Source organism: Phyllobates terribilis, unplaced genomic scaffold (assembly GCF_046119375.1).
Source record: "Phyllobates terribilis strain yellow unplaced genomic scaffold, ASM4611937v1 Scaffold_11__3_contigs__length_659146591, whole genome shotgun sequence".
NCBI classification, from domain to species: domain Eukaryota; kingdom Metazoa; phylum Chordata; class Amphibia; order Anura; family Dendrobatidae; genus Phyllobates; species Phyllobates terribilis.
This window is the reverse complement of record NW_027362771.1, coordinates 459,076,549-459,104,230: the sequence shown is the minus strand read 5'-3', so window position 1 is coordinate 459,104,230 and position 27,682 is coordinate 459,076,549. Positions and strand designations below refer to the sequence as shown.

Here is a 27,682-nt window from a genome sequence, read left to right as displayed (position 1 = left end):
GATGAGTGCAGGAGGTGCCTGTTAGTTACATGCACTAGTCTAGCCATAAATTGGACCAGAATAGTGCATACTGCAATTTTTTTCTATTCAGAATGTTAGTTTGTGAGGAAAATCGGCCAAGTGGATTGGCACATTGGCTATAATTGATGTGTGTCCTCTCCGTGTGCAGTTCATGATGTACATGGAACAATATATACTCATCTGAACAAGCCCATTACTTGTGGCACAAGTTTGCAGTCACTCTTATGTGACCACAGACTTGTGAATCCTCCAGCGCGTACTGTGCATGATGTGAGGATTCGACCGATGCCGGGAGCGAATGATTTGCATACTTCCAGCCACATTCTGACTAGACTTGTCCGGCCTCGGGCAATACACTTGCATTTACTCAGGCCATGCACGTCTAGTCGGCACATGACTGCATGTATGCAAATCACATAGCCTCAATAGAGAGTAAGTGCCCACGATGCAGAAATCCTGAGCGTTTCTGCATCTCCCTGGCAGAAAAAAAGCATGCGAATTTTACATGCGTTTTTCCTGCCAGGTACAAGTGTAAGTGAAGCGTTTTGATCATGCGATTTTGCATGCGGGTTGTCAAGCGCTTTTCCAAGCGATTTTAACATCACTTGGAAAAGTGCTTGACAACTTGGTCACACTATATAAATCCATGCAACCGACATGGATTTTATATAGTGTGACCAAGTTAGTTAAAAAAAAAAAAAAAGATAAAAATGGTAAAAAAATAAAAAAAAAAACATTATACTCACCTTCCGATGGCCCCCGGTCTCCTTATCCGATGCGTCCGGTCTTCCCGGTGTCTCGCAATTGTGTAAAAGGACCTTTTATGATGTCATTTAGTCATGTGACAGGTCATGCGACCGCCGACGTTAGCGGTTGTTTCACCTGTCATATGACTAAATGACGTCATGGCAGGTCCTTTTAGATCATCGCGAGCAGGAGACTGGGGGCCATCAGCAGGTAAGTATATTGTATATTTTTATTTTAATTCTTTTTTTTTTTTTTTTTACAGGTACTATTGACGCGCCCAAGGGATGGGGACTCGGCGCCCAGGCCTTGCTGTTTGGTTTTGGGGGATGTCACGGTGGCCGGCTCCTGGGGCCTTACCTTGGGGTCACTCTTAAAAGCAAGGGAATGGGGGAAAGGTGTAAGGGAAAGGGGAAATTGTTCGTGACGCCACCCGTGGTGTCTGGTGAGGATCACCAGCGCTGAGACAGTCCTCTGAGGCCGGTGTTCAGGCAGCTTAGTTGGTGCGGCTCCCCACAGGTGGAGCGGAGCCTCAGGGCAGCGTAGAAGAAGGGATGCAGGACAGGGGGGACCCAGCGGGGTCAGAGGTAGGATAGAAGAATAGGCACGCACACCGGAGTTCATTTCAGTACCTTTACTGATGGTGTTTCAGGCACGATCCAGGGCACAGTAGGGTGAAGGGTGCATATCAGGACTCTCCCAAGTGAGCGGGTGTGGGGCCTCTTGTTTCTTGCCTTTTCCTGATAAGTTTATGACCTGCCTGGAGCTAGGCCTAACTTGGTCTCTGTCTTGCACCTGCTGACCTCCGTGACTCCTGACCCTGGTATGACAGTCAGCTTTTGGTGTTCCTGGGACATATAGTTCGCCAGGGGTTCCGGTTGTTTCTGCTGGGCGTAGAGATCCCTGCAGACGCAGACCCGGTGTCCAGTAAATGGTCTTGGGGTGAGCTGGCTAAGCTCCTCTGCCCCTTATGTAGTTTGCTTACTCCACTCGCCTTTGGCCACGCTCGGGGCCCTCACTAGGCTTCACACTGGCAGTAGGCCTTGCTACTCTTCACCGCTCTTTTGGCGTCAGCACGCCCTAGGCTCACTAACTGAGTCTGTACTGACCTGACAACCTCTCTGGCTGCAGCAGACTGACTAACTGTAGACTGCGGTTCCAGGCTTCAGACTTCAGACTAGACTGAACTGCCTAGCTCCACCTTCCCTTATTATATACCTAACGGGCTCCCTCTGGTGGTCTGAGGTGGAAGGTGGAGGTGTGTGAATACTATGAGGGCCTCTTGTGGAGAAATCCGTCCATGCACCCCTCTGGGATCTGTGGCACCAATGCGCAGCATGGCGCCACACTATGGTACCCGGGTCTGGATGAGAGTCTCCTCTTCTCCAGACCCGGGTACCATCCGCACATTGAATCGCTTAATATCCGCATGTGCACATGTAGTCATGCGGATATTAAGCGATACAATGCAAGCCAATGGCGGCGAAAACGCCGCAATTACTCAAAATAATTGGTAGTGCTGCGGATTTTTCCACAATGATAATCCGCAGCGGAAATTTCTGCACAGCACATGCGGATTATCATTGGGGAACATTGCAGACCTTCTACGAAGCGTTTTTTAAGCGTTTATGCAACGGAATTGCCATTGCGGAAACGCTTAAAAAACGCATAGTGGGCACACAGCCTGAACGGAACAATCCTAAAAGTCAGTATCGATCCTCTATAAGCCGCGCTGCATGATTTAAAAAAGTAAAAACTATAAACTGTCTTAAACTTTCTCTACTGAGAATCCAGTACCAATGTGCTAAATTGTGAATTATTATTCACAGTTCTGCTGCTTCTGACAAACTCCTCTCTAGCACATCAAGCTTAGCTCAGCTGCATCTTTCCAGCTCTGCTGCACTAGACAGGCTCTCTCCTGCTACTTCATAGAAACTAAGCTCTGCTTCATCTATCCAGCTCTGCTGCACTAGACATGTCACTCCTGCTGCTTCCGAGACACTAAGCTCTGCTTCATCTCTCCAGCTCTGCTGCACTAGACATGTCACTCCTGCTGCTTCCGAGACACTAAGCTCTGCTTCATCTATCCAGCTCTGCTGCACTAGACATGTCACTCCTGCTGCTTCCGAGACACTAAGCTCTGCTTCATCTCTCCAGCTCTGCTGCACTAGACATGTCACTCCTGCTGCTTCTGAGACACTGAGCTCTGCTGCATCTTTCCAGCTCAGCTGCACTAGACAGGCTCACTGCTGCTACTTCTGAGACACTAAGTGCTGCTGCATCTTTCCAGCTCTTCACTAAGCTCTGCTTCACCTTTCCAGCTCTGCTGCACTAGAAATGTCACTCCTGCTGCTTTTGAGACACTAAGCTCTGCTGCATCTCTCCAGCTCAGCTGCACTAGACAGGCTCACTGCTGCTGCTTCTGAGCCACTAAGCTCTGCTGCTTCTGTCTAATCCAGCTCTGCTGCACTAGACAGAAGCAACAGAAGTGAGCCTGTCTAGAGCAGCAGAGCTGGAAAGATGCAGCAGAGCTTAGTGTCTCAGAAGCAGCAGAAGTGAGCCTAAGACACTAAGTTCTGTTTCATCTTTCCAGCTCTGCTGTACTAGACATGTCTCTCCTGCTGCTTCTGAGACACTAAGCACTGCTGCATCTCTCCTGCACTAGACATGTCACTCCTGCTGCTTCTGAGACACCAAGCTCTGCTGCATCTCTCCAGCTCTGCTGCACTAGACATGTCACTCCTGCTGCTTCCGAGACACTAAGCTCTGCTTCATCTATCCAGCTCTGCTGCACTAGACATGTCACTCCTGCTGCTTCCGAGACACTAAGCTCTGCTTCATCTCTCCAGCTCTGCTGCACTAGACATGTCACTCCTGCTGCTTCTGAGACACTGAGCTCTGCTGCATCTTTCCAGCTCAGCTGCACTAGACAGGCTCACTGCTGCTACTTCTGAGACACTAAGTGCTGCTGCATCTTTCCAGCTCTTCACTAAGCTCTGCTTCACCTTTCCAGCTCTGCTGCACTAGAAATGTCACTCCTGCTGCTTTTGAGACACTAAGCTCTGCTGCATCTCTCCAGCTCAGCTGCACTAGACAGGCTCACTGCTGCTGCTTCTGAGCCACTAAGCTCTGCTGCTTCTGTCTAATCCAGCTCTGCTGCACTAGACAGAAGCAACAGAAGTGAGCCTGTCTAGAGCAGCAGAGCTGGAAAGATGCAGCAGAGCTTAGTGTCTCAGAAGCAGCAGAAGTGAGCCTAAGACACTAAGTTCTGTTTCATCTTTCCAGCTCTGCTGTACTAGACATGTCTCTCCTGCTGCTTCTGAGACACTAAGCACTGCTGCATCTCTCCTGCACTAGACATGTCACTCCTGCTGCTTCTGAGACACCAAGCTCTGCTGCATCTCTCCAGCTCTGCTGCACTAGACATGTCACTCCTGCTGCTTCTGAGACACAGCTCTGCTGCATCTTTCCAGCTCAGCTGCACTAGACAGGCTCACTGCTGCTGCTTCTGGGCCACTAAACTCTGCTGTTTCTGTCTAATCCAGCTCTGCTGCACTAGACAGAAGCAGCACAAGTGAGCCTGTCTAGTGCAGCAGAGCTGGAAAGATGCAGCAGAGCTTAGTGTCTCAGAAGCAGCAGAAGTGAGCCTAAGACACTAAGTTCTGCTTCATTTTTCCAGCTCTGCTGTACTAGACATGTCTCTCCTGCTGCTTCTGAGACACTAAGCTCTGCTGAATCTCTCCTGCACTAGACGGGCTCACTCTTGCTGCTTATGAGACACTAAGCTCTGCTGCATCTCTCCTGCTCTGCTGTACTAGACAGGCTCACTCTTGCTGCTTATGAGACACTAAGCTCTGCTGCATCTCTCCTGCTCTGCTACACTAGACAGGCTCACTCTTGCTGCTTATGAGACACTAAGCTCTGCTGCATCTCTCCTGCTCTGCTGTACTAGACAGGCTCACTCTTGCTGCTTATGAGACACTAAGTTCTGCTGCATCTCTCCTGCTCTGCTGCACTAGACAGGCTCACTCTTGCAGCTTATGAGACACTAAGCTATGCTGCATCTTTTACACTCAGTCTAGTGATCAGCTTCATCTGACAGCCGTGCTCCCCCAGATGCACACGAGTGCTGCGCCTCTCACACCGGGCTGTGCTGCTGCCGCCCGCCGTCCAGTGAGTCTGCCAGTGCCCAGCTCTAGAAGCCTCTGCCAGGAGGAGGAGCCGGGGGAGTGCCCGCAGCGCCGCTCACTGACTGTGGGGCAGACGTGTCTGTGTCGGGCTGTGTGCTGCTGCGGCATGTGGGGGAGACTCGCGGAGCCCCCCATATGAGCGCTGGACATCTCCTATGGGAGGGAGACCCCCGGCTTGGTCAGGCTCATGAAGCCGACAAGGTGAGCGACACTCCGGACTTCTGCAGCTCAGGCTCCTCTGTGTCACAGACGGGCAACTTCTCTGCCATGTGTAGCCGTGTCAGTGTGGGCATTGCAGGAAAGGGACATTGTTGGTATGCGATTAACCCTTCAGATGCCTGCTTTCCTTTAAAGCTGGTGATGAATGTGCCCACTTTTCCCTGTGAGAAGTCATCAGGCATATAGTCCTACAGCCATGGCACCAGGGAGAGGTAGCAGATACGGGATCACATTCTCATTGCTTGATCTGATGCGATTAATCGCTGTGACTGTGGGTCATTGGGGTAATTTGGGGCAATGGTGATCTATAGCTTTACTGTAGTAGGAGCATAGTCCTAGTGACCAGTCCATGGTGCTGTCCTGCCCAGCTCTGCACACCTGTCATGGGGGGATTCTGGGGAGATCTCATGGTGGCATTATGGTCACTAACAATATGTCTCGTTCCTCCATATCCCAGCACTGATTATTACCTGGGATTACTGGATGTTACATGTATGGCTGCATTTGTTGCTTCCTCTAATAAGACTATAGCCGGAAAACATGGTAAATGGTGGAAAGATTGTGGTTATCAGGTGCCCACAGTGTACCCGCCGGGCTGGAGGAATATACTGTACCACATTTATACATGATGTATTATGCTATTTATTATTTTATGTTATGTAGAGATGTATAAACTATTTGGTAAAACATTGTCACACTCAATTTCTAAATTTGTCCTCTGATATAACATATACATATGTACACATATATGCACGACATGTAACATATCACACTCATGTACATATATAGGGCTTGTCAGGTGTATCTAGATTATTTCATGCATACTGCTCACTGTGAATAATTGCAATTATATGTTATCTGTCATCCCTACTTCATTTCTAATTATCTATCCATCTATCTATACATCTCACATCCAATATCTATCTATCCATCCATCTCACAAATATCTATTTATCCATCTATCTATCTATGCACTTGCATTATTACTTTCACTTATGGGAACATACATTGATATGTACATTACACAGAAATGATTCAAGTAATTGCATACTGTATTTTATCTATGTGCTTTATAGACCTGGTTGTTTCTGTGTCTCCCCGTTCTCTATTTTTGCCCCTTTTTCTATTTCGGACCAGATACAACAAGACTGATTACAATTTTGCGTCTGACACCATCAGATGTAAAGAAATGTTACTACAATCAGAATATTTTTTCCCATAGCACACTGAATACATAATAGCAAATAAAAGGTTGAATTTTAGCCTGTACGCTGCTTTTACATTAGCACAAATATCACTATGTTAGTTGCCAATTTAACCATTTTTTATACATCTCCCTCTCACTGTTAAACCCTTTCTTTTCAGAATATACATTTTACATCTTACATTTTGGCTATGGCCCCAATATCAGTATTTAGTCAGTATTTTACATCAGTATTTGTAAGCCAAAACCAGGAGTGGGTGATAAATACAGAAGTGGTGACGTGTTTCTATTATACCTTTTCTCTGATTGCTCCTCTCCTGATTTTGACTTACAAATACTGAGGAATAATACTGACCAAATACTGATCGTGTGACCGCAGCCCTAATCACTATTTCTGTACATGAGTTGTAATATTTATCATGGCTGTGGCCATTATACTGAATATTTTTGATGGGTGCAATGACGTGCAAATACTTTTTCGTGCTTAGTGACTTTCTACTTCATCACTTATGTACATGTGTGTATATCTCTATAGATTAGGGGAGGCTATAGGAGCGAGCAATGTCCTGTCTCTATAATGACAGATTGGTCTCGCAGGATGATGGGAGTTATCTGATGCAATAGATATTATTCCAAATGATTGTGACTCTGCTTAAGCCCCTTGCAAGCAGCGGAATATTACAATGATTGATTTGTGATATTAAGCAGTTTTATCATTAATCTGTCAGACTAATGGTGATCGCAGATATGTATCGCTATAAAGCAGCATTGAATAGATGAATAGCCACCACCTCCATTCATCTTCATATTTAATACTCATCATATCTAATTTAATTACAGCTTAATGATTGCACCTTGGGAACACTTTAATCTATTCCCATTATTTTACACCCAAAACCTCCAGAGTTCAGGGGACATCTGAGATCCCAGAAGATTTTTCCTGTTTTATAGTCGCTTTTTATTTTCTCTAGGAAATGTGCAGCGGCAGGTGGTGTCGTTTCATTAATTAGATTCTGCGTGCTTAATTAATACGCTACTTGGAAATATACCAGCTTCACAACATCAACATTATAGTTGACGGTATGTACACTGCATGTATAATACTGCAAATCATACTTCAGATAGTTCAGTTTTTTTTAGAGCAAGATTAGGATTAAGAGCGCCACCTACTGGTAACAATCAGTTTGACACTACATGTAGATAGTATACAGGATTGCTAAAAGCTGGGATCTGTTCATTTTACAGATATATAGCATTGAAAGCTAAATTTAGAGTCTATTCTCCGAGCAACCTCAATATCAGCCTAAATAAGGAGCATGTCTGCAGAAGTAACAGAAAAGGCAGCAATAAGATTATTAAAGTGCATCCAGCACCAAATGTAATAAATCTGGCGTCATTTTCAGAGCTTAACCAATACTCTTTTGGACACAGCTAATCAATACACAAGGTGCCATTGACAGATTGCAGCAATGTCATTGATTCCTACATATGACTGGTGGGGGCGTATTTGCATGAATATTGATTAACCCACAAAGTGACAGCCTACATGGTGTCCAGGTGTCAGATGCACTTTAAAGATTAACGTTCTAGTAAAATGGATCACTTAGTGTATATACATCTTCGTCTAGATGCAAGAGGAGGGGACAAGCCAATCACTTGTCAGTGTCAGAAGGTCATAAAATGCCCCTGAGAATCTTATTGCTATTGTGAATTGCCGTTTGGATTCAGTATTTAGTGCCATTGATAATAAATGATAGGAATCATAGGGAACTTGTTTTCAGCTGCCCTTTAAATAGAAAAAGATTTGAAAATAAATCCTTGCATGTTCCACTTAGGATTTGATCACAGTTTACACCAAACTTTTGACAGGCAGGTTTCTGACCAATCAGACAGATCTTACAGATGATGAAATTGAATTGTGTTGATCGTTTACACAGACAGGATTTTTTTGTTGGGATGATTGTCCTAAACGGAAACCCTCCTATTTCATATAATGGAGTTGTCTTTCAGATGCTATTTACATGTTTCAATCAATGCGATTGTGCACAAAAAATTCTCTGTCAATCTGTTTTCAGGAAAATGAGACAGATTATAAACTGATCATTTGGCTTTTTACACAAATCTTTTACATGGGCCGATCGTCATTGCCCTGTGTGAGGCTAAGACCAGACAAGGCATTCACATTGTGGCCACGATCCCACTCTGTTGAAACCTTTTGTGGTTGTAAAATCGCCTATTTAAACAATTACTTGATTTTGAAGGGGGAATAGCTGTTTCACCCACAAAACCCTGGTCGCAATATGCATTGCTGCACTAATCGGCATCATGGCCACGACGTGAACGTCACATCTGCCATTACCCTAAACATGACCAGCGATTATTATACTCCTCTTTTATTCTGGTTACAAAATTCTCATTGGTGAGCAGCACATTGTCCAATGTAAAAGAAGATGTGCTGCCAACAATAATGTAAAGTAACAGGAGGGGGGTGGGAAAACTATTGCACAAAAAAATCATTCGTACTAATCCTCATCCACATCATGGTTACATGTAATTAAAATTGTGACACTTTGGAGAATATTGATATCATAAGGCAAATTATGCAATTCTTCTCCTCTGTAAAAAGACTGAAACCTTGAATTTCTGCTGTGCCAGTAATGTAACATCATCTTCACCTTGTGAGTTCTGTACAGTGGGAGATGTCACCAGTATAGGTGTGAGAAAGACGTCTCATGTTTAAAGGCATTTTCTGGTTAAACAGTTCTTTGCAGTATGTGCTGACATGGGGGGGGGGGGCAACAGTGAAGACCCCTTGATTTTGACAAAAGGCCCCCTTACACATTAGACTAATGATGTCGGACGAACCCCTCAATAACGATAGAGTCGGCCGACGGTCTAGTGTCTATGGAGACTCCGGCTGACTGATGGTCAGGGGAAATGTCAATGGCGTATGTCCAGTTTCAGACTGCCGATCGCTTTGTTCTCCCGGAAATAAGCCTTCTAGATTGTGTATTTTACAGTTTTTCACAATTACAATAACAAACCAAGATCACAAATTCAATACAAACGGTAATCACATTACTGCTGTCAGGAATTGCTTCTGGCTGCATTTTCGGAGCCATTTTACACTGGCTTATTGCCTTCTCTTTATATGAGAAATACAATGATTTCACATCGCCATGTAATACCAAGGGCCAGCACCTAGATATGTGGACTAATGAGGCCAGATTACTAGATAAATACAAGTTCGGAGATCTATATTAGGCAAAAAAAAAGTTTTAAAAGGTCCTAAATTATCATAAAAATCAAAAACAAGAAGCCAAATAATGATCTCCCATCATCGGTTCTTCATTTTATAAATCTTTTTAAGATTTTTTGGGAAAACTGACTTACAGGTATTATTATAGGCTGCAATTTTATAGTCCAAGAGTAGTGGTCATCTTAAGGGGTTAAATGTGGTGCTAACAACCCATAGGAGTTTATATTACATGTAGTGGTCTCTGGCTGTACAACAAGGGCTCCATCTAGCGTATCGCCCACCCTCGCTGTGAGCCAGGAGCAGCCGCTGCTGTCCTCCATCCACTGCATTTTGATAGTGTCTGAGATATGTTTCATGCTCATATAAGGGTGTGATCTCCACAGTTCTGGCAGGGCTGACCACTGTGTCCTGCCAAAGCCTGTAGTGTGAACCAAGATACAGCAGATTTATACAATGTTCTGTATCATGGAAAAATCAACGGGGTGCAGGGTCTGGAAAATGCACAATGTCTGATAGTCGAAAAAACCTGTGAAACAATCACAGCGGTTTCCACTCCTAGGTTTTAAACTTTTCTTCCCAAACTTTTGAAATGTTTGGTTATGTGGAGTATTAGAAGAGTTGGATATGGGTGGGGGGGGGATCAGATGAGCTCCATAAGGATAAAGAAAGGGGCAACTACATTCTGAGGACTGCCCTGTGCAATATGATGGCGTTATACAATTAATTAGTAGATATAAAAGCAATATCTGAAATAAGTAAGAGTTTATACATGTTACCACCTATCTATGTTGTTTTGATATGTCTATAATATGAAACCTCAGTGGTTATAATGGAGCTTAATCACTAAAAAGGCCTGTGCACACGTTGCAGATTTGTCGCATTTTTGTTGTGTTTTTTTCTGCGCAGATTTGTCCTGAAGGATTTCCTAATACCAGCAAAGTGAATGAGAATCCTGAAGTCTCATGCACACATTGCTTATTTTTTCCTTGCAGATTCTTCAGTGTTTTTGCTGCAGATTTCACCCATACTAAGGAGTGCGGAAAAATAGACACCAAAACTGCGGTAGAAAATGCATCAAAAAAGCGACTATTTTATGCAGCGTTTTTCTTGCCAAGAGATGCAGAAACGGTGCAGAAATTTCTGCACCAAATACTTAATGTGTTCTCATACTCTAATGATCCCTATGTTGGTCTGAGTTCTTTTCAGCAGAACCACTACATGTTGCAGAAGTAATATGGACCATAACGTGGGTGTGAAATCAGCGTTAGGATTGAATTATTGACCAATTATCCATCATCATCAGTTTTGTGCACTTCTTGTTTCAGCATGTGCATGTGATGTCATTGGGTATAACTATTATTATCATGTCCTGTACGGTTGAAAGTCCACCTTATCTTTAGTATCACTGACTTGTAACTAGATCACACACACTCAGGTCCATAAAACTATATGAGCCTGTTTCTGAACTGCTCAGCAAAGAGAAGAACAAACTTGCATAGGAAACTGAAGTGCCAAGTGTCAAAATGTGACACACTCTACCTGCTCTGCTTTTATGGGGCAATTAACTCCATCGTAGACTGCAATCATTTTATACATACCGTCTATTTAATAGTTCTTGGCATTATAATTGTATTTTTAGCTGCGGTTTCAAAGATCAAACTAGCGGCTCAAAAGACAATTGCTCATTTGTAAAAAGTAAGGCCATGTTCCCACATGTGCAAAAGCTGCCTTTTTCCCCACTGTGGTTCTTCTGCAGGTGTCAGCAAGAAACCATGCAGTAGCAATCTGCTCCGATTATTGAGTTTTTGCTGGCTTTTTTTTGCATTTTAGGATGACCTTTTTGTACGGATTTGATTCAGTGTTTTTTCTATACTTTTTTTAGTGCAGAACACCTAGAATTCTCCACATAAAAGGCAATTGTGTTTTGTGCTTGCGTCTTTCAGGCTCCCCATAGAAGTCTATAGGGAGAAAAATGCACCAAAAATGCAAAGTTGAATAGTAGCTTTAAACGAACAATGGTTATGAGTTTTTATGAAGTCACATCCATTTGCTTGAACTGTTAAATGCAGCAGATTTTCTACACATAAAATTGCAGCAGAAATAGATGCAGGGTTTCTGCTATGTGGAACATGGGCTAAGATGATAGGAGACAACCTTAACAGTGTATTATACTGCCCTGTCTATAGGAAAGAGACAGTTGTGCCATAGATGTACATATAGAAATACTTTAGGACTCTTCAGTGTTTTTCATTTCTTATTCCCCTTCTGACCAGTCCATAAATGACGCTAATCTGTATTTAGCAGTCAGAAACATCTAATATTAATCCAAAAATTTCTCAAGCATTGACTGTTTTTTTTGGGACCATCAGAAGTGTATGTCGCAAAGGTGTAAATTTGTGGATCATATTCCCCCCAACACCATGTAGAGCAGAAGGGTTTTGTAGCCACTCCAAGCACCTGTACAGCTAACGATTTTGCACTTACAGTATATAGCTATATCACGGGTAGTTGGATACATTTGGAGTTAAAGATTACCCGTCATTTCACTCTAGACCGAAGTAAAGGTCTTACTGGGCTCATCTTCCAGAAGAGGTTACAACTGCTTTTGGTGCACAAGTCTAACATGTCCAGAAACGGTCCCAATTCTTAAGTTCTGTAACTCACCTTCCACTATTTTTGAGTGGGCATTACATTTTCATTAACATTCTGCCATTCTACCAGCATTATTGCAGATAGAACTTTTTTTCTGCTAGTTCGCAGCATGCATTGTGCTTGCCTGCCCCCAAACAGAAAGTTTGCCTCTCAGATATGCCGGTATGCAATTTCACAGACCTGAAATCAGGATCAAAGAAACAAAGCCCTGCATCCACTTTTTTTTAAAAGTTTTTCTCTGCATCTTTAGTGCTAGAGATGGATTATACTTGACAACAGGCAGTAGACAGTAACTGAGAAACTCTACCAATTTATCAGGAGTTGGTCCAGATTCTCTCAGAATTGCAGTCTGTACTGGAGGAAACTGACGGCAAACAAATATGATGGAACTTTTCAGATGAAATGAGATCGCTATTGCACATGGAGGGTGGTAGAAACACATAAAGAGGGTGATTTGCCTTATTTCCATCTAGAGCTGTAGTTAATAATAATAATACTAATAATTGTATTTATATAGTGCCAACACTTTACAATTAAGCGGAGATATGTAGAGAATAAAGACATTACTAAGTAACACATAGTTCAACGGTTACAGGAGGAGTGAGGGTCCTGCTCGCAAGCTTACAATCTATAAGGAAATGGGGTGGGGGGGGAGACACAGTAGGTAAAAGTGCTTGTCATGTAGTCAATGTGCGGTCACAACCAGACTTGGAAAAACTTTTTTTGAATATTTTTGTACTGTCAAAATCAAGACAGGTTTTATGGAATCATCCAAAGATTATCCAAAATGTCCATAGTAAAGAAAAAAATGAAAATAAGATAAAGACTATTTGAATAACGGGAGTGTCTTTTTTACGCGACACCTATAAACTTAACACAATGTAACCTTTGTAATGGAAGCCTGTTGACAAAACAGACACTATATGGGCCAAAAAGCCGAGGTGTTCCTGTTTTGTTGGCTCGATTGACACCTGAAAGCATCCAGTTTCTTGTCCAGTTCTTCAGAAGCAGCTCTAACTTATCAGACAATCATACCCCTCTGTGGAAGTAGAGCATGGCCTAGAGATTTGATAGTGTGGGCAAAAATGATGGGTGGTTAATGGCCACAGACTTTAGTGAGCAACACCCCTTTAAATCCTATTTGATTACATGCGGTCCTTGTAGAATTAACAAGATTATACATGGAAAGGCTTCTGACCATCTCTCAATAAGATTATCCGGCCACTCATTAAGTCATAGACATAAAGTGCTCCTTGATATAAAGCACCCACATCATATATTTCTTCTTAAATACAATTTATATTTCACTTTTATTAAGCCCATTTCTTATATCCCTGTGATCACAAGATCTTGGAATGCCCCCAGAAGACAGGCTCGTGTATAGTATTGCATTGCATAAAAGAAACCAGTAACATAAACCACAGAAATGATATTTATTAGTGTGTGGGAGCTCTAATCTACAGCGCTTAAGTCTTACAATTTGTAATTTGTAAATCGGGCAGCTAAATGGAGGCTTGTAAACCAGGCAATCAAAAGTCATTTGTAAGTCTCTCTTTGCATCTCCTGCCTTTTACTCTAGAAATTGAGATAGTTTTTTTTCCTCCTGCTAATACACCTAGAATTCAATGCATTTTTACAAGCCTCATAAACCTCACCTAGGTTTTATGAGAAGATAGATCCTGTCAAACTTCCAGGTGGCTCATCTCACTTATTTTCCGCTTTATGTTTTTACAAGAGCTTGAGCGTAAGGACTAAGGGGTATGCGCATACACACTCATTTGTCTTGTTACAGATTTGTTTCATTTTACACAGAACAGGACTTGCCTACACCTTCCTCCAACCCGGTATGTTCAGTGGGGGAAGTGATAAAGTCATGAAAAATAGGAGACAAGGATACTGTACAGAATATTTAAAGTTTTGCTTCTTATGTGTGGGACTTTAGGAATGTTGAAATAAGTTTGAATCAGGACAAGTGCCTTAGGAAAGACATAAAAGTCACGTTCCTAGAGATTTTTTAGGAACTTCTAGAATGTAATAATCAGAAAGACAGAAATTTTCCTTGACTTTCTCAGTACTTAAAGAGGACCTGTCAGGTTAAATGTGCTTTCTGAGCTGCATGATGTGTATAGAGCTATAGATACAACTATATATATAGATGTGAAAAGATTCAGTACAACTTGTATTTTATTAACTTAAACTCCTGCTCATTCTGGACTTAGGAGCCTAATGGGCAGTCTCAGTTCATGGTTGAGAGCTGTCAGTCAATAGGACCGGCTACTTGACACCTAACCATAGAAACATTTTAATATGAAATTCAAATTATACTGGAATTTTCTCCTAATAAATATATATATATATATATATATATATATATATATATATATATATATATATATATATATATATATATTATTAGGAGAAAATTCCACTATAATTGGAATTTCATATTCAAATGTTTCTATGGTTAGGTGTCAAGTAGCCGGTCCTATTGACTAACCGCCCTCAACCATGGAGTGAGACTGCCTAATAAACTCCTAAGTCCAGAATGAACAGGAGTTTAAGTTAATAAAAAAATAACTACAAATAAATTGTATATATTATATATCTGCTCTGCTTCTCCTCCTTTATAACATGATACCCAGATCAGACTGCTGCATGTTCAATGTGACAGGTTCCCTTTAAGATTAGAGTATCAGTTTAAGTTTTTACTTGAATAGCGGATCGCAATAGTTAGACCCTGTTTTGATTAGGAAGTCCAAGCAGAGTGAATGCATTTATAGACACTGAGACATGTAACGTGAAGCTCCTTGGCCTTCACCTACAGTACCATGTGTTATAGTGGGTCATTTCATGGTCCTTTAGGCATCAGAACTTAGATGTGACTCGCACTGTTTCCAATTCAGCCCCTGTAGGCACTATATATGGCCTAATCTAACATCAGTGCTGTTGTAAATACGCCATTTGCTACCTCCTACCAGCTGTATATGTGCTCCTCATATGTAAGATGATACTTCCAACACACCAACAGTCAAGTAAAGGTGTAGTTTCCTGATGCCGGGCATAACCCTCAGCCCTCATCGGGCGGTCATGCCAAATATTGTACATGGATTTGATCCTGGAACACATTCCGATTGCAGCCAAGTGAAAGCTCTTGTGTCTGATTAATCATTCACATACTTGTTAATGGAAGAGGATGACATGGTGCTTATCTTTCCTCACCATGGACTTGCTTTTATCAGCTCTCTGTATAACATATTTATAAATGTTTATGCTAAAAGCCTGGCAAAAATTATTCATCTTACCTTGATTTGACACTTCTCCTTAACCCTTACACTTCCGAGGGGCCATCTAAGAAGACAGCAGGGCTTAGAAACCTATTGATTATCAAGAAATGTTAGAAGGGAAGTGACTTGAAGAAATGCAGTCATCTTGCGGGTGGCCAGTTGGGGATGTTGCCTGTGCCGTCAGGTTGGGATCATCTAAAAGTCAATTAGAAAGACATTTATGAATTTGGAAACATTGTAATTAGAGATAAAATGATCTCACCAGATCGCTGGAAATGGTTCTGCATAGAACATGCCCAGTTGCCTAACACAGATCATACCATCTGACTTTAATATTTTGGTGATCTCTACAAAAAGAACATTTTTCTATTTGATTAATTGGCTTATATTAGAACACTAACAAGAGCGTTTTGTCATTTAGAATTTCTGAAAAAGTTTTACGGTCTATAGTCTAGACTTTCAGAATACACTTTACTTAATAATCCATATAGATCAGCATACAAAGAACGACAAGACATACCAGTAGGGAATTTCGATTGTGAGCCCCAATGGGGACTGCGATGTTGATGACTGTAAAGTGCTGCGGAATTAATGGTGCTATATAAGTGAGTAAAATAAATAAGATGCAAGATTATTGTCTCTAATGTTACCACTTACCTTACCCCGGTTGTGGCAAGTGATCTTTAGGCAGTGTGCCCACGATGCGGGTTTTTTATGCGTTTCCGCAGTGGCAAAAATGCTGCAGAAACGCTTAAAAAACGCATGGTAGAAGGCCTGCCATGTCCCCCAATGATAATCCGCATGTGCTGTGCACATGCTGCGGAAATTTCCGCTGCGGATTATCATTGCGGAAAAAAACGCAGCACTACCAATTGTTTTGCGGAAGTGCTGCGTTTTAGCCGCCATTGACTTGCATTAGAACGCGCCAATTCCGCAAGACTGCATCTGTACTTGCATTATTGGCGCGTTCTAATGTGCGGATGGTATCCGGGTGTGGAGGAGAGGAGAGTCTCATCCACACCCAGGTACCATTAAAAAAGCTGTAAAAAAAGAATAAAATAAAAAATAAATATATACTTACCTTCTGGCGGCCCGCGCTGCGCTCCTCCTCGCTTCCCGGCACTTTGCGATGGAATGAAGGACCTGCGCTGACGTCAGAGTCATGTGACGGGTCACGTGACGCTGACGTCGACAGGTCCTTCACTCTACCGCTGCCGGCAGCCGGGACCGAGCGAAGCAAGATAGCGCGGGCCATCGGAGGGTAAGTATAGATTTATTTTTTTAGTTTTTACCATTCTTTTACGGTCACGCTATATAAATCCATGCCGGTTGCATGGATTTATATAGTGTGACCAAGTTGTCAGGCACTTTCCAAGTGATGCTAAGATCGCTTGGAAAGCGCTTGACAACCCGCATGCGGAAATGCATGTGAAGAACACTTCACTTCCACATGTCCCTGGCAGGAAAACGAATGTACAATCCGCATGCGTTTTTTTCTGCCAGGGAGATGCAGAAACGCTCAGGAAAAATCCGGAGCATTTGTGCATCGTGGGCACATAGCCTTACTCTAAAAAATATGTTTCTGATGCTGTTTACCTCTTAACTGACACTATACCTGGCTCTGTGACACTGAGTAAGGCCACATTCACACGTTCAGTATTTGGTCAGTATTTGTAAGCCAAAATCAGGAATAGAACAATCAGAGGAAAAGTATAATAGAAACACGTCACCACATCTGTATTTATCACCCACTCCTGGTTTTGGCTTACAAATACTGATGTGAAATACTGACCAAATACTGAACGTGTGAACGTGGCCTAAGACTGAGGGGTCCGATGCTTGAAGAAAGCAGCAGTGAGCATGTGCGACCACTGCCTGTTCACGGTCTGTAAGAGGCATGGTCTCACATGTTCACCACCACTCTATTTATACAGGGTACTTTGTGCCCCTTATTCCCAAGCTCGGTGGGGATCTCATAGTCTGAATTCTAGCAATAATACCTTTATCATCTATCCTCCTGCGGATGGATGATAAATGTTGTTTATAGGAATATCCCTTTAGTAACAGTTTTGAGCTTAACCATATGTGAAAGTGAACCTGCCCATGACCCGACAAAAGCTATAGATATAAATTTCAGCACCTGCACAGATCAGTAAATATATACTCACTTTTTAAAAACTTTATGTAAACCTTTATGTATATTCCTAGGTTATATAATTCCTTTGTTGTGGATGTATGTCATCATACATTTTCCCAGTGGGGTGCCTTGGAAAAGGAGCTGTGTTATGCAGACAACCCTGTCCATATGGACACCACACAGGGTGGTCCTCTACTTAGGACCCCCTTCATTAAAGAGAACCTGTCAGCTCCTCATACTGCCCAAGACCACTAATATAGCTGTATACTGCATCTGTCACATCCTGTATTCTAGTAAATTGTTTTATGCGGCACAATAATGTTTTTATTCAATGTCCTGCATGACATATACACTGCTCAAAAAAATAAAGGGAACACTCAAATAACACATCCTAGATCTGAATGATTGAAATATTCTCATTGAATACTTTGTTCTGTACGAAGTTGAATGTGCTGACAACAAAATCACACAAAAATCATCAATGGAAATCAAATTTATTAACCAATGGAGGCCTGGATTTGGAGTTACCCCCAAAATTAAAGTGGAAAAACACACTACAGGCTGATCCAACTTTGATGTAATGTCCTTAAAACAAGTCAAAATCAGGCATGCTCCTGATGAGGTTGCGGATGGTCTCCTGTGGGATCTCCTCCCAGACCTGGACTAAAGCATCCGCCAACTCCTGGACAGTCTGTGGTGCAACATGACGTTGGTGGATGGAGCGAGACATGATGTCCCAGATGTGCTCAATCGGATTCAGGTCTGGGGAACGGGCGGCCAGTCCATAGCTTCACTGCCTTCATCTCGCAGGAACTGCTGACACACTCCAGCCACATGAGGTCTGGCATTGTCCTGCATTAGGAGGAACCCAGGGCCAACCGCACCAGCATATGGTCTCACAAGGGGTCTGAGGATCTCATCTCGGTACCTAATGGCAGTCAGGCTACCTCTGGCGAGCACATGGAGGGCTGTGGGGCCCTCCAAAGAAATGCCACCCCACACCATTACTGACCCACTGCCAAACCGGTCATGCTGAAGGATGTTGCAGGCAGCAGATCGCACTCCACGGCGTCTCCAGACTCTGTCACGTCTGTCACATGTGCTCAGTGTGAACCTGCTTTCATCTGTGAAGAGCACAGGGCGCCAGTGGCGACTTTGCCAATCCTGGTGTTCTGTGGCAAATGCCAAGCGTCCTGCACGGTGTTGGTCTGTGAGCACAACCCCCATCTGTGGACGTTGGGCCCTCATACCACCCTCATGGAGTCGGTTTCTAACCGTTTTTGCAGACACATGCACATTTGTGGCCTGCTGGAGGTCATTTTGCAGGGCTCTGGCAGTGCTCCTCCTGTTCCTCCTTGCTCAAAGGCGGAGGTAGCGGTCCTGCTGCTGGGTTGCTGCCCTCCTACGGCCCCCTCCACGTGTCCTGGTGTACTGGCCTGTCTCCTGGTAGCACCTCCAGCTTCTGGACACTACGCTGACAGAAAGCGCAAACCTTCTTGCCACAGCTCGCATTGATGTGCCATCCTGAATGAGCTGCACTACCTGAGCAACTTCTGTGGGTTGTAGAGTCCGTCTCATGCTACCACGAGCGTGAAAGTACAACCAACATTCAAAAGTGACCAAAACATCAGCCAGAAAGCATTGGTAGTGAGATGTGGTCTGTGGTCCCCACCTGCAGAACCACTCCTTTATTGAGGGTCTCTTGATAATTGCCAATAATTTCCATCTATTGTCTATTCCATTTGTACAACAGCATGTGAAATTGATTGTCAATCAGTGTTGCTTCCTAAGTGGACAGTTTGATTTCACAGAAGTTTGATTTACTTGGAGTTATATTCTGTTGTTTAAGTGTTCCCTTTATTTTTTTGAGCAGTGTAGTAATGAGGCTGGAGTAATCTGGGAGGGTGTTGCAGCCTCCAGAATAGTGCTGCCTCTCATCCTCTAATCACGCCCTCCCTGAACATTATGCACACCCTTGATACAATGCCCATCTTGGTAGCACGGCTGAAAATCTTGCGTGCCTGCAACATGCTGGTAGGCCTACCAAGACAAAGGCCAAAATGTATATATTTTTTCCTGCATTTGGCTGTATACCTCTGCTTACCATTTATTCTACCATTTAGTAGAGTGCAAAAGTATATATAAAGGACAATGCAGTACAGTAATTACATTTATTATTTAGCAATTGAGATGAGCGGATCTGACAACATTCAGATTTGCCAAATCACATAGATTTTACCTAGAAATTAGATTCTCAGCTAATTTATTCTTCGAAAATTGAATCTCTTATTATGGTGTATTAAAATAATAAACATAAGATGTAGAAAAAAAACAAAAAAGTGAAAACCTTACTGCTCATTTCTGCTGCTGACTGTCCCTCGTATGGTTCTCGGTGCCATAGAGAGCCGGCAGAAGGTTAAAAAAAAAAAAAAACAACACACAAACAAAATCTAATACCTTACCATTTACCTTTCTGGCCACCTCCACTGCTCCATCTGCATGCGCAGGGATATGCCAGCCAGAGTCGCGGCTGGAAGTCTCAGCCTAATGTGAAGATTCCTGGGATTTCAGGCGGTGAGAAGTGGTGACAAGAACTGTACAGGGAAAAGCGAGCAGGTGAGGTGGCTGGAGAGGTGAAAAGTGAGTATCAGTTCTTTTTTTATGGGACGTTCTGAATCTAGAATGCGTGTCGCAAGATTGTGGCGCACATCGTGATACAACGTCACGAAGACCTTACAATGCGCATGTGCAGAGACATCAAATGCCACTCGAATAAATTCGCCCAACTCTGTTTAACAAATTATTATGAGAATTGATTGCCAAATAATATGCCATGCAGATATTGGCCACTCCTGAAAACGATCTGACGTATTCCTTTTCTGAGCCTAACTTGTTACAAGTGTTACATGGTATAAGCTCAGGTTTGCAAAGAGTTAATAGAAAAGCTATAACTTGAAGTCATGTGTCTGTCCAGACCACAAGCTGAAACATCTCACTTCTAAAACTTGCATAGCGTGTTCTTTAAATTTGACAGGTTCTAAGAGGCAAATATGTCTTTGTGTACGTGCAGGATATGACTTTCTGAGGATGGGATATTTGTATCTGCTTCCCTGATACATTATATCAGTAGGGTATTGCAGGGTGTTGGTAGAGACACCTGGGTAGTCACCAATAATGTGAGCAAAAAATTACACTCCACAGATTTATGTTCGCTTGTGGAAATACAAGTGTGAGCATGAGTAGCACCTTATTCATAATGCATGTCGCTGGTCATACAGTGTAGTGCATAGTTCATATACAGTGGATGAAATAAGTATTGGACATGTCACCAATTTTGGCCAGAATCACACCTGAGCAATGCATGCGACTAGTTTCTCCATACAGGAAGCGTCTTGAAGCTGTCATGACCAACAAAGGCTTTTGTATGACGTATTAATTAAATTTAAATAAGCGTGTTCAATACTTTTTCCCTGTGTCATTTCTCATTATTACACATAATTTATGCACATCCATGGTTTGATTTCTTTGGCTGTGTGGATTGGATGGGTTGTTACCAACATCCGGTGAGAATTTCATGTCAATGGTGCCTTTAGAAATATATTTACTTAGAAAATTGGTGACATGTTCAATATTTATTTCACCCACTGTATATGGCTGTTATAAGAAATGATGAAAAACAAACCAGAAGTGGAATTTTTATATCCTTCTTCTATAGTTCTGTACTTTGGTATGATCACTCGAGGTCCTAAGCCTGAGACTGCACTAGTGAGAGATTACAAGGGAACCCGTCAGCATATTTTCATATATAGAAGTAGTGGTATGGCTGTGTAGACGTCTTTTTTGTAGAGATCTGATGTGCCAGCCATGAGGAGTCTAATCACGAAGCCATATGAAAATTAGGTTGGAAGTCCACCGGGGGCTTGTCACTGCACTTGGAAGAAGCAGACTATATGCGCTGACGCCCCTAGTGCACTTCCAGCCTGATTTGTATTGGGTTCTACACTACACTAGATTTTTCATCATGGGCACGGCACATTAGAGGTTTACAAAAATGGCTGCATTTTTATTGAGGGATTATGGTCTATACAACGATACCACTTTTTCCATATGTAAAACAGTCTGACTAGTTTTCTTTAAGTGGATCCAAATCACCAATTACATCAGAATCTGCATCTTAACTGGTTATATGATTTTTGAACGTGGACATATCCATGTATTTGGAAATACATTGGCACTGCAGTACATCATAGTTTTTAATACTTTGTGGCATAAATTATGATGACTTTATCAAACATGCCAGCCATGAGTGCTTAGTTCCACTCATGTTTCAAAAAGTTGTCAGAGCTGCTCAAGATTAGCGTAAATTGGCCAAGATTTGCAAATCTTTGCAAAAAAAATTGCAGCATTTCAAACAGTTTTATGCCAGAATTTTGGCAAAAATTGGTTGATAATCAGCCCTTATGTGTTACATAAATCAGAAATGGACATGCAATTAGACTCTCCCAGAGTATGTGCACACAACATTTTAAATGTGGGCAAACCCACAAGGTTTTCCAAGAGGAAGACGCTTCAGGAAGCGCCATTTTTCCTTGCATTTTTTTGGGGTTGTTTCTTTAGTGTTTTTTTCATTGTTTTTGGAGCCATTCCTTTGAATTATAAAGTATAGACATCGCAGGAAACGCCTGAAGAATGGTCAGCTCACTTCTATTAACAGCTTGGTGTCTTTGTAAAATGTGAAGCAGTTAAAAGATGCTCAAAAAAACAGAATAGCCTGTCATTTTTACATAGAAATGCAAATGTTCATTATTTTGAGCATTTTCTGAGGGATTTTTAGGCGGGTTTTGAAGCAGACCCACCTGAAAAAGATGCTGGCCCAAATTCATGAAGACCGTCGATTTGGGCTTTCTGGAGTCAGACGATCATGATCAATGCGCTGTGCCATACATCTTACTCCAGTCAGGGACTGGAATGAGATTTCTGTAATATGGAACACCACAACTCTTCATGAATTAGACAAGCTGTGGTGCCAGGCACCCATTGCGTCCCCATCCAGCTCCGCCAAAATGGGAGGAGCTGGAAAAAGTCTAGCTAGAATACTACAAAAGTTGCTCAATTTTGGCGCAACTCGAAGGTGCAACAACATTTTGCAACATTTCAAAGCTTTTACCCTTTACTTGGCATAAAAGCATTGATAAATTGGCGTCTTTTTGTGCACATACCCTTAGTATTTCGGCCTCAGGGCTTGGGCCTATAACGTATTTATCACCATTGACGCACACACCGTAGAAAGATTTTTCTGACCTAGTGAGTTACCAGTTTTGGTCATCAGCAAATCATTTTTTAATGCAGAGTAAATTCTATACATAATTAGAACAAAAACATTCTAGTGGTGCAACATTTTGATTTGATGTGAAAATTACACTGTTAACATTCCAATCTTTCACTGTAAAGATCAGTTTTACACCAGTACTCTGCGCGCTGAGCTATAAGTTCAGAGAGAGGTCTGTGACTGCAGATGTCATCATAGGTGTTGTGTAGGGGATGTAAGGACAGTTGTGTTACCCTTTTACCCTTATGTGCCGGGGTGTGTAATATACTATCTGCTGTAAGTTGGTCCCTGATAGCAGATCTATGGTACGATTATACATTGACTGTGCTTACATACATCATACAAGTGATACAAAAATGACATAATATTATTGCATACCTACTGTCAGGAAGAAAAATTCTGCATCAGGGTTATCATCCTGAATCACTTGCATGGTCATATTGTATTTCTGGTGAAAGTAAAAATCATTGTATAGTCTTATCCTTTGCTTCGGAGTAGGAGATCTCCAGGATATTAATGTAGAAAGCAGACATATGACATCACTTGGCAGCAATAACGCTGCAAATGGAAAAAAGGGGACGATTAGGTCATGAAACAATGTGAGGTAAAACAAACACATCGAGGAGGAAACATGGTGTTCTTAATTGAGAAATCCAGACGTAGCAGAGCTGAATTTGTCATTAGAAACAGTGTATTGCGCACCAAAGCTGTGGCTTATCAAAAGTTGCATGTTTTTGTGAAAGCCAAACTGGTGCATATGGACTTTTGCCCTCTTCTACCAACTTTGCTACTTCACTAAAAAAAAAAAAGAGGAGGTCTTTTGGGGGCAATAAGTGGATTTACTATAATTTATGCCAGAAACTTGAACAATTTATAATAGAAAACTTCACCAGCTCATATCTCATCTTAGATACCAAATACGTGTTCATTTATTAAAAGGGGGTGTGCCTCTTAATATATTTGACACATTTTAGTCTAGCCTTTTTTTTTTTTAAATAATGAAATAACCCACTTCAAATACTTTAATGGGAAATAACATCACCATGTGCACAATAGGGGTACTTGCACATGGTGTCTTTTTCAGGTGGCTTCTGCCCCAAATCTATTTGGAAAAAGTACAGCAAAAGTGCCCTATAAAAATTAATATAATTCACAGCAATGTCAAAACAACTGCTGTGCACATGTTCTGTCTTATGTCATTTATTTTAACCATTTAAGGGTTCAGAAACACCTGAAGCGGTTAAAAGAAATAACGGGTTCATTCTCCAGGTGGCTTCCGCAAGGAATCTGCCCACTCTCTATGCTTGAAAATACAGGGAAAAAGACGCAGACAGTGCCGCAAAAAAACGTCTATAAGGACCCCGGCGAAATCGCTTCAGGAAAACAACTGTCCACATTTTCCTGAAGTGGCTTTGCCCTTAAAAACCCAGCAGGTGCATCGGCATCCAAAGGATACCATATGCACACACCCTAGGGCTGCATGCCCACGATGCGTTTTTCAAGTGTTTTTGCTGCGGAATTTCCGCAGTGGAAACGCTTTTAAAACGCTTGGTAATCCGTGCCCCACCGTGAGGGTGCTTTTAAACATATATACAGTGGTATTTGATCCCTTGCTGTTTTTGTAAGTTTGCCCACTGACAAAGACATGAACAGTCTATAATTTTAAGGGTAGGTTAATTTTAATATTGAGAGATAAAATATCCACACAAAAAAACAAAATCAAGAAAATCACATTGTATAAATTAGATAATTTTTTTTTTCGCATTTTGCAGTGAGGAATAAGCATTTGATCCCATACAGACCATTATGAGTTCTAGCTCTTACAAACCAGTTAGACTCTCCTAATCAACTCGTTACCTGCATTAAAGACAATTGTCTTACATAGTCACCTGTATAAAAGACTCCTGTCCACGGACTCAATTAATCAGTCAGACTCTAACCTCTACAACATGGGCAAGACCAAAGCACTCTCGAAGGATCTCTTGTCAACTATACCTTTTATAACTCAGCATAAACTGACCTGCAGTTCATATTTTAAATCTGCAACTTTTCAATTTCTCTTGCAGGTACAATGAGTTTTATATGCGGATTTTCCCCATAGACTTGCACTAAATGCAGAAAATCTGCAGGTAAAAAAAAAAAAGCGTTTTCAGTGCGTTTCCACTGCAGAAATGCATCAAAAACGCATGGAATCCGCACATGATTATGTATTCATAAAGTTTTGTCAGCCAAATACAAGGAAGTATCAAAGACAAAGCAGCATTGTTTAAAACATGACACACCAAACAAGCAAAAACACAGCGTCAAAACAATGAAAAAACACAAGTAGACTAATTTACATAAGTGCATAAAATCTGCAACATCAAAAACTCACCAAAAGCTCGTAGTGGGAACATAGCCCTAGCCCATGTGTACACGTTCAGTATTTGGTCAGTTTTTTACCTCAGTATTTGTAAGCCAAAACCAGGAGTGGGTCAAAACTGAAGAATTGGTGTCTTGTTTCTATTATACCTTTTCTGTGATTGTTCCTCATCTGGTTTTGGCTCCCACTCCTGAGAAAAAATACTGACCAAATACTGATAGTGGGGCCATAGCCTAAAGCCACATCCCCACCTTCAGTATTTAGTCAGTATTTTACCTCAGTATTTGTAAGCCAAAATCAGGAGTGGAACAATCAGAGGAAAAGTATAATAGAAACAAGTCACCAATTCTGCATTTATCACCCACTCCTGGTTGTGGCTTAGAAATACTGAGAAAAAATACTGAATGTGTGAACGTAGCATTAGGCCACTGCCACACTATCAGTATTTGGTGAGTTTTTTACCTCAGTATTTGTAAGTTAAAACCAGGTGAGGAACAATCAGAGAAAAGGTATAATAGAAACAAGTCACCAATTCTGCAGTTTTGACCCACTCCTGGTTTTGGCTTACAAATACTGAGGAAAAATACTGACCAAATACTGATAGTGGGACAGTAGCCTAAGAGTGCTTTCACATAGCGTTCTGTGTCCCCGTCGGGCCATGCATCCTAAAATTCCCCGCAAAAACGGGGTCTGGACACAAGCTCTGACGGGGGCCATAGACCGGAATGGTGACGGCAGAATGAACGTGCGCTCTGCCGTGCACTTTTTTCGGGAGTATACGAACACAGGAGGCGGCCACTCAGACGTTTTGCCATCACCATTGCAGTCTATAGCCCCCTTTCAGAGCTTACCTCCAGACCCCGTTTTTGCGGGGAATCTTAGGACGTATGCCCCGACAGGGACACAGAACACAGTGTGAAAGCAGCCTAGGGGCTCATTCACACGACCATATTTTCAGTACAAGTGCGATCTATTAAAAAAAAAATTGGATTGTACTCGTACCATTGTTATTCAATGGGCAGTGCAAATGAACAATTTTTTTTCACTAACCAAATCGGCGTGTGAAAAAAAATTAGAGCATGCATGATTTTCCTCTATAAATGGGATGAGACGCACCCATTCAAGTCTATGGGTGTGAGAACAAAATCAAATGCCACAGTCTAGCATCCGATTTTCATGGGTACATTGCTATTCTGTAACATAGGAAACGGTCAATGATTAATGCTGTAAAAAAAAAAAGATTGTATACGGATAAGTGCGGAAAAAAAATTGTCCCACTTTTCTGGATGAATCTGAAGGTTTTTTTATACAGTCGTGTGAACCTGCCCTAACACAGTGCAGTATTATGTAAAACCCCACATGCTCTGTCACTTCTACAGGAGCAACGTGGGCCAAATGCAGCAAAGCAATTCAGTGCTAATTGTTCCATCAGTTTGGCCCACAAGTGTGACATGTGGTGAGGAGGGGGCGCCCATAGGTACTGCGCCTGTTTATTTTCCCTTCAGGGCTTTACTTTACTATGCAGGGAAGTGTTTTCTCAGTTGCTGGATGTGTGAGGAGGAATCTCAGCTGGGGACTCCTCCTTAGGCCTGTGTAACTGGAGGAGAGCAGTGGGTGGGTCAGTGTGGGAGGCTGGGAGGGAAGGGAAGAACTGTGCAGTCATTGGAAGGGAAGAGCTGTGATTGATGGCTGCTCTTGTGGAAGGAGGGAGGGAAATGTCCAGGGGGAGGGTGTAATCCTTCATTGCAGTGCTGTTGCTGCTGGCTCCAGCTCTTTGCACAAGTTGATGTCTTCTGGAGTGTGATCTATTCTCTCTCTTTTCTTTTTTGACTGTTCGTGCAGGGCGAGGGTGGTGGTTAAAGCCCGAGCTGGATGGATGGGCATGGGGAGAGGGGCAGGACCCACAGCCCTGGGACTCTTCAAAATCATCACCGTCTTCTTGTGCACATTCCACACAGGTAAGGAAATCCCTGGCTGTCTTATTTCTGAAAAGTATATTAGAAGGATCTCCTCTCCCTGAGAGGGGCCCCTGAATAGGAACCACATGGTCCAGCATTGTGATGTCCTATTATTAATATGCAAAGTTTGTAATATTTGCATTAGAAAAAGTTTCTACAAGCAAAGTACTAGAAAAGTTTTGCATTGTTGCAGTTTATCATGTATTTATTGTTTTTTGTGTCCGGTAAGTGGTAACTATATAGTAGTATATTAATCACTTTGTTGATATTTTTACCACCACAGATCATTGTAATTAATTGCCTTTTATATCCCCGTTCTTGGC

General features: G+C 42.2%; 1 protein-coding gene across 1 annotated transcript in view; it reads left to right on the top strand.

Moving 5' to 3' along the window:
* The first annotated feature begins 4,857 nt into the window (after positions 1-4,857).
* The window catches only part of RGMA (repulsive guidance molecule BMP co-receptor a), a 46,707-nt gene continuing 23,882 nt past the window's right edge, over positions 4,858-27,682 (top strand). The window contains exons 1-2 of the mRNA XM_073653316.1: positions 4,858-5,156; positions 27,244-27,359. Of these exons, the coding sequence (XP_073509417.1) occupies positions 5,143-5,156; positions 27,244-27,359 (130 nt within the window). The 5' untranslated portion in view covers positions 4,858-5,142. The remainder of the gene's footprint in view (positions 5,157-27,243; positions 27,360-27,682) is intronic.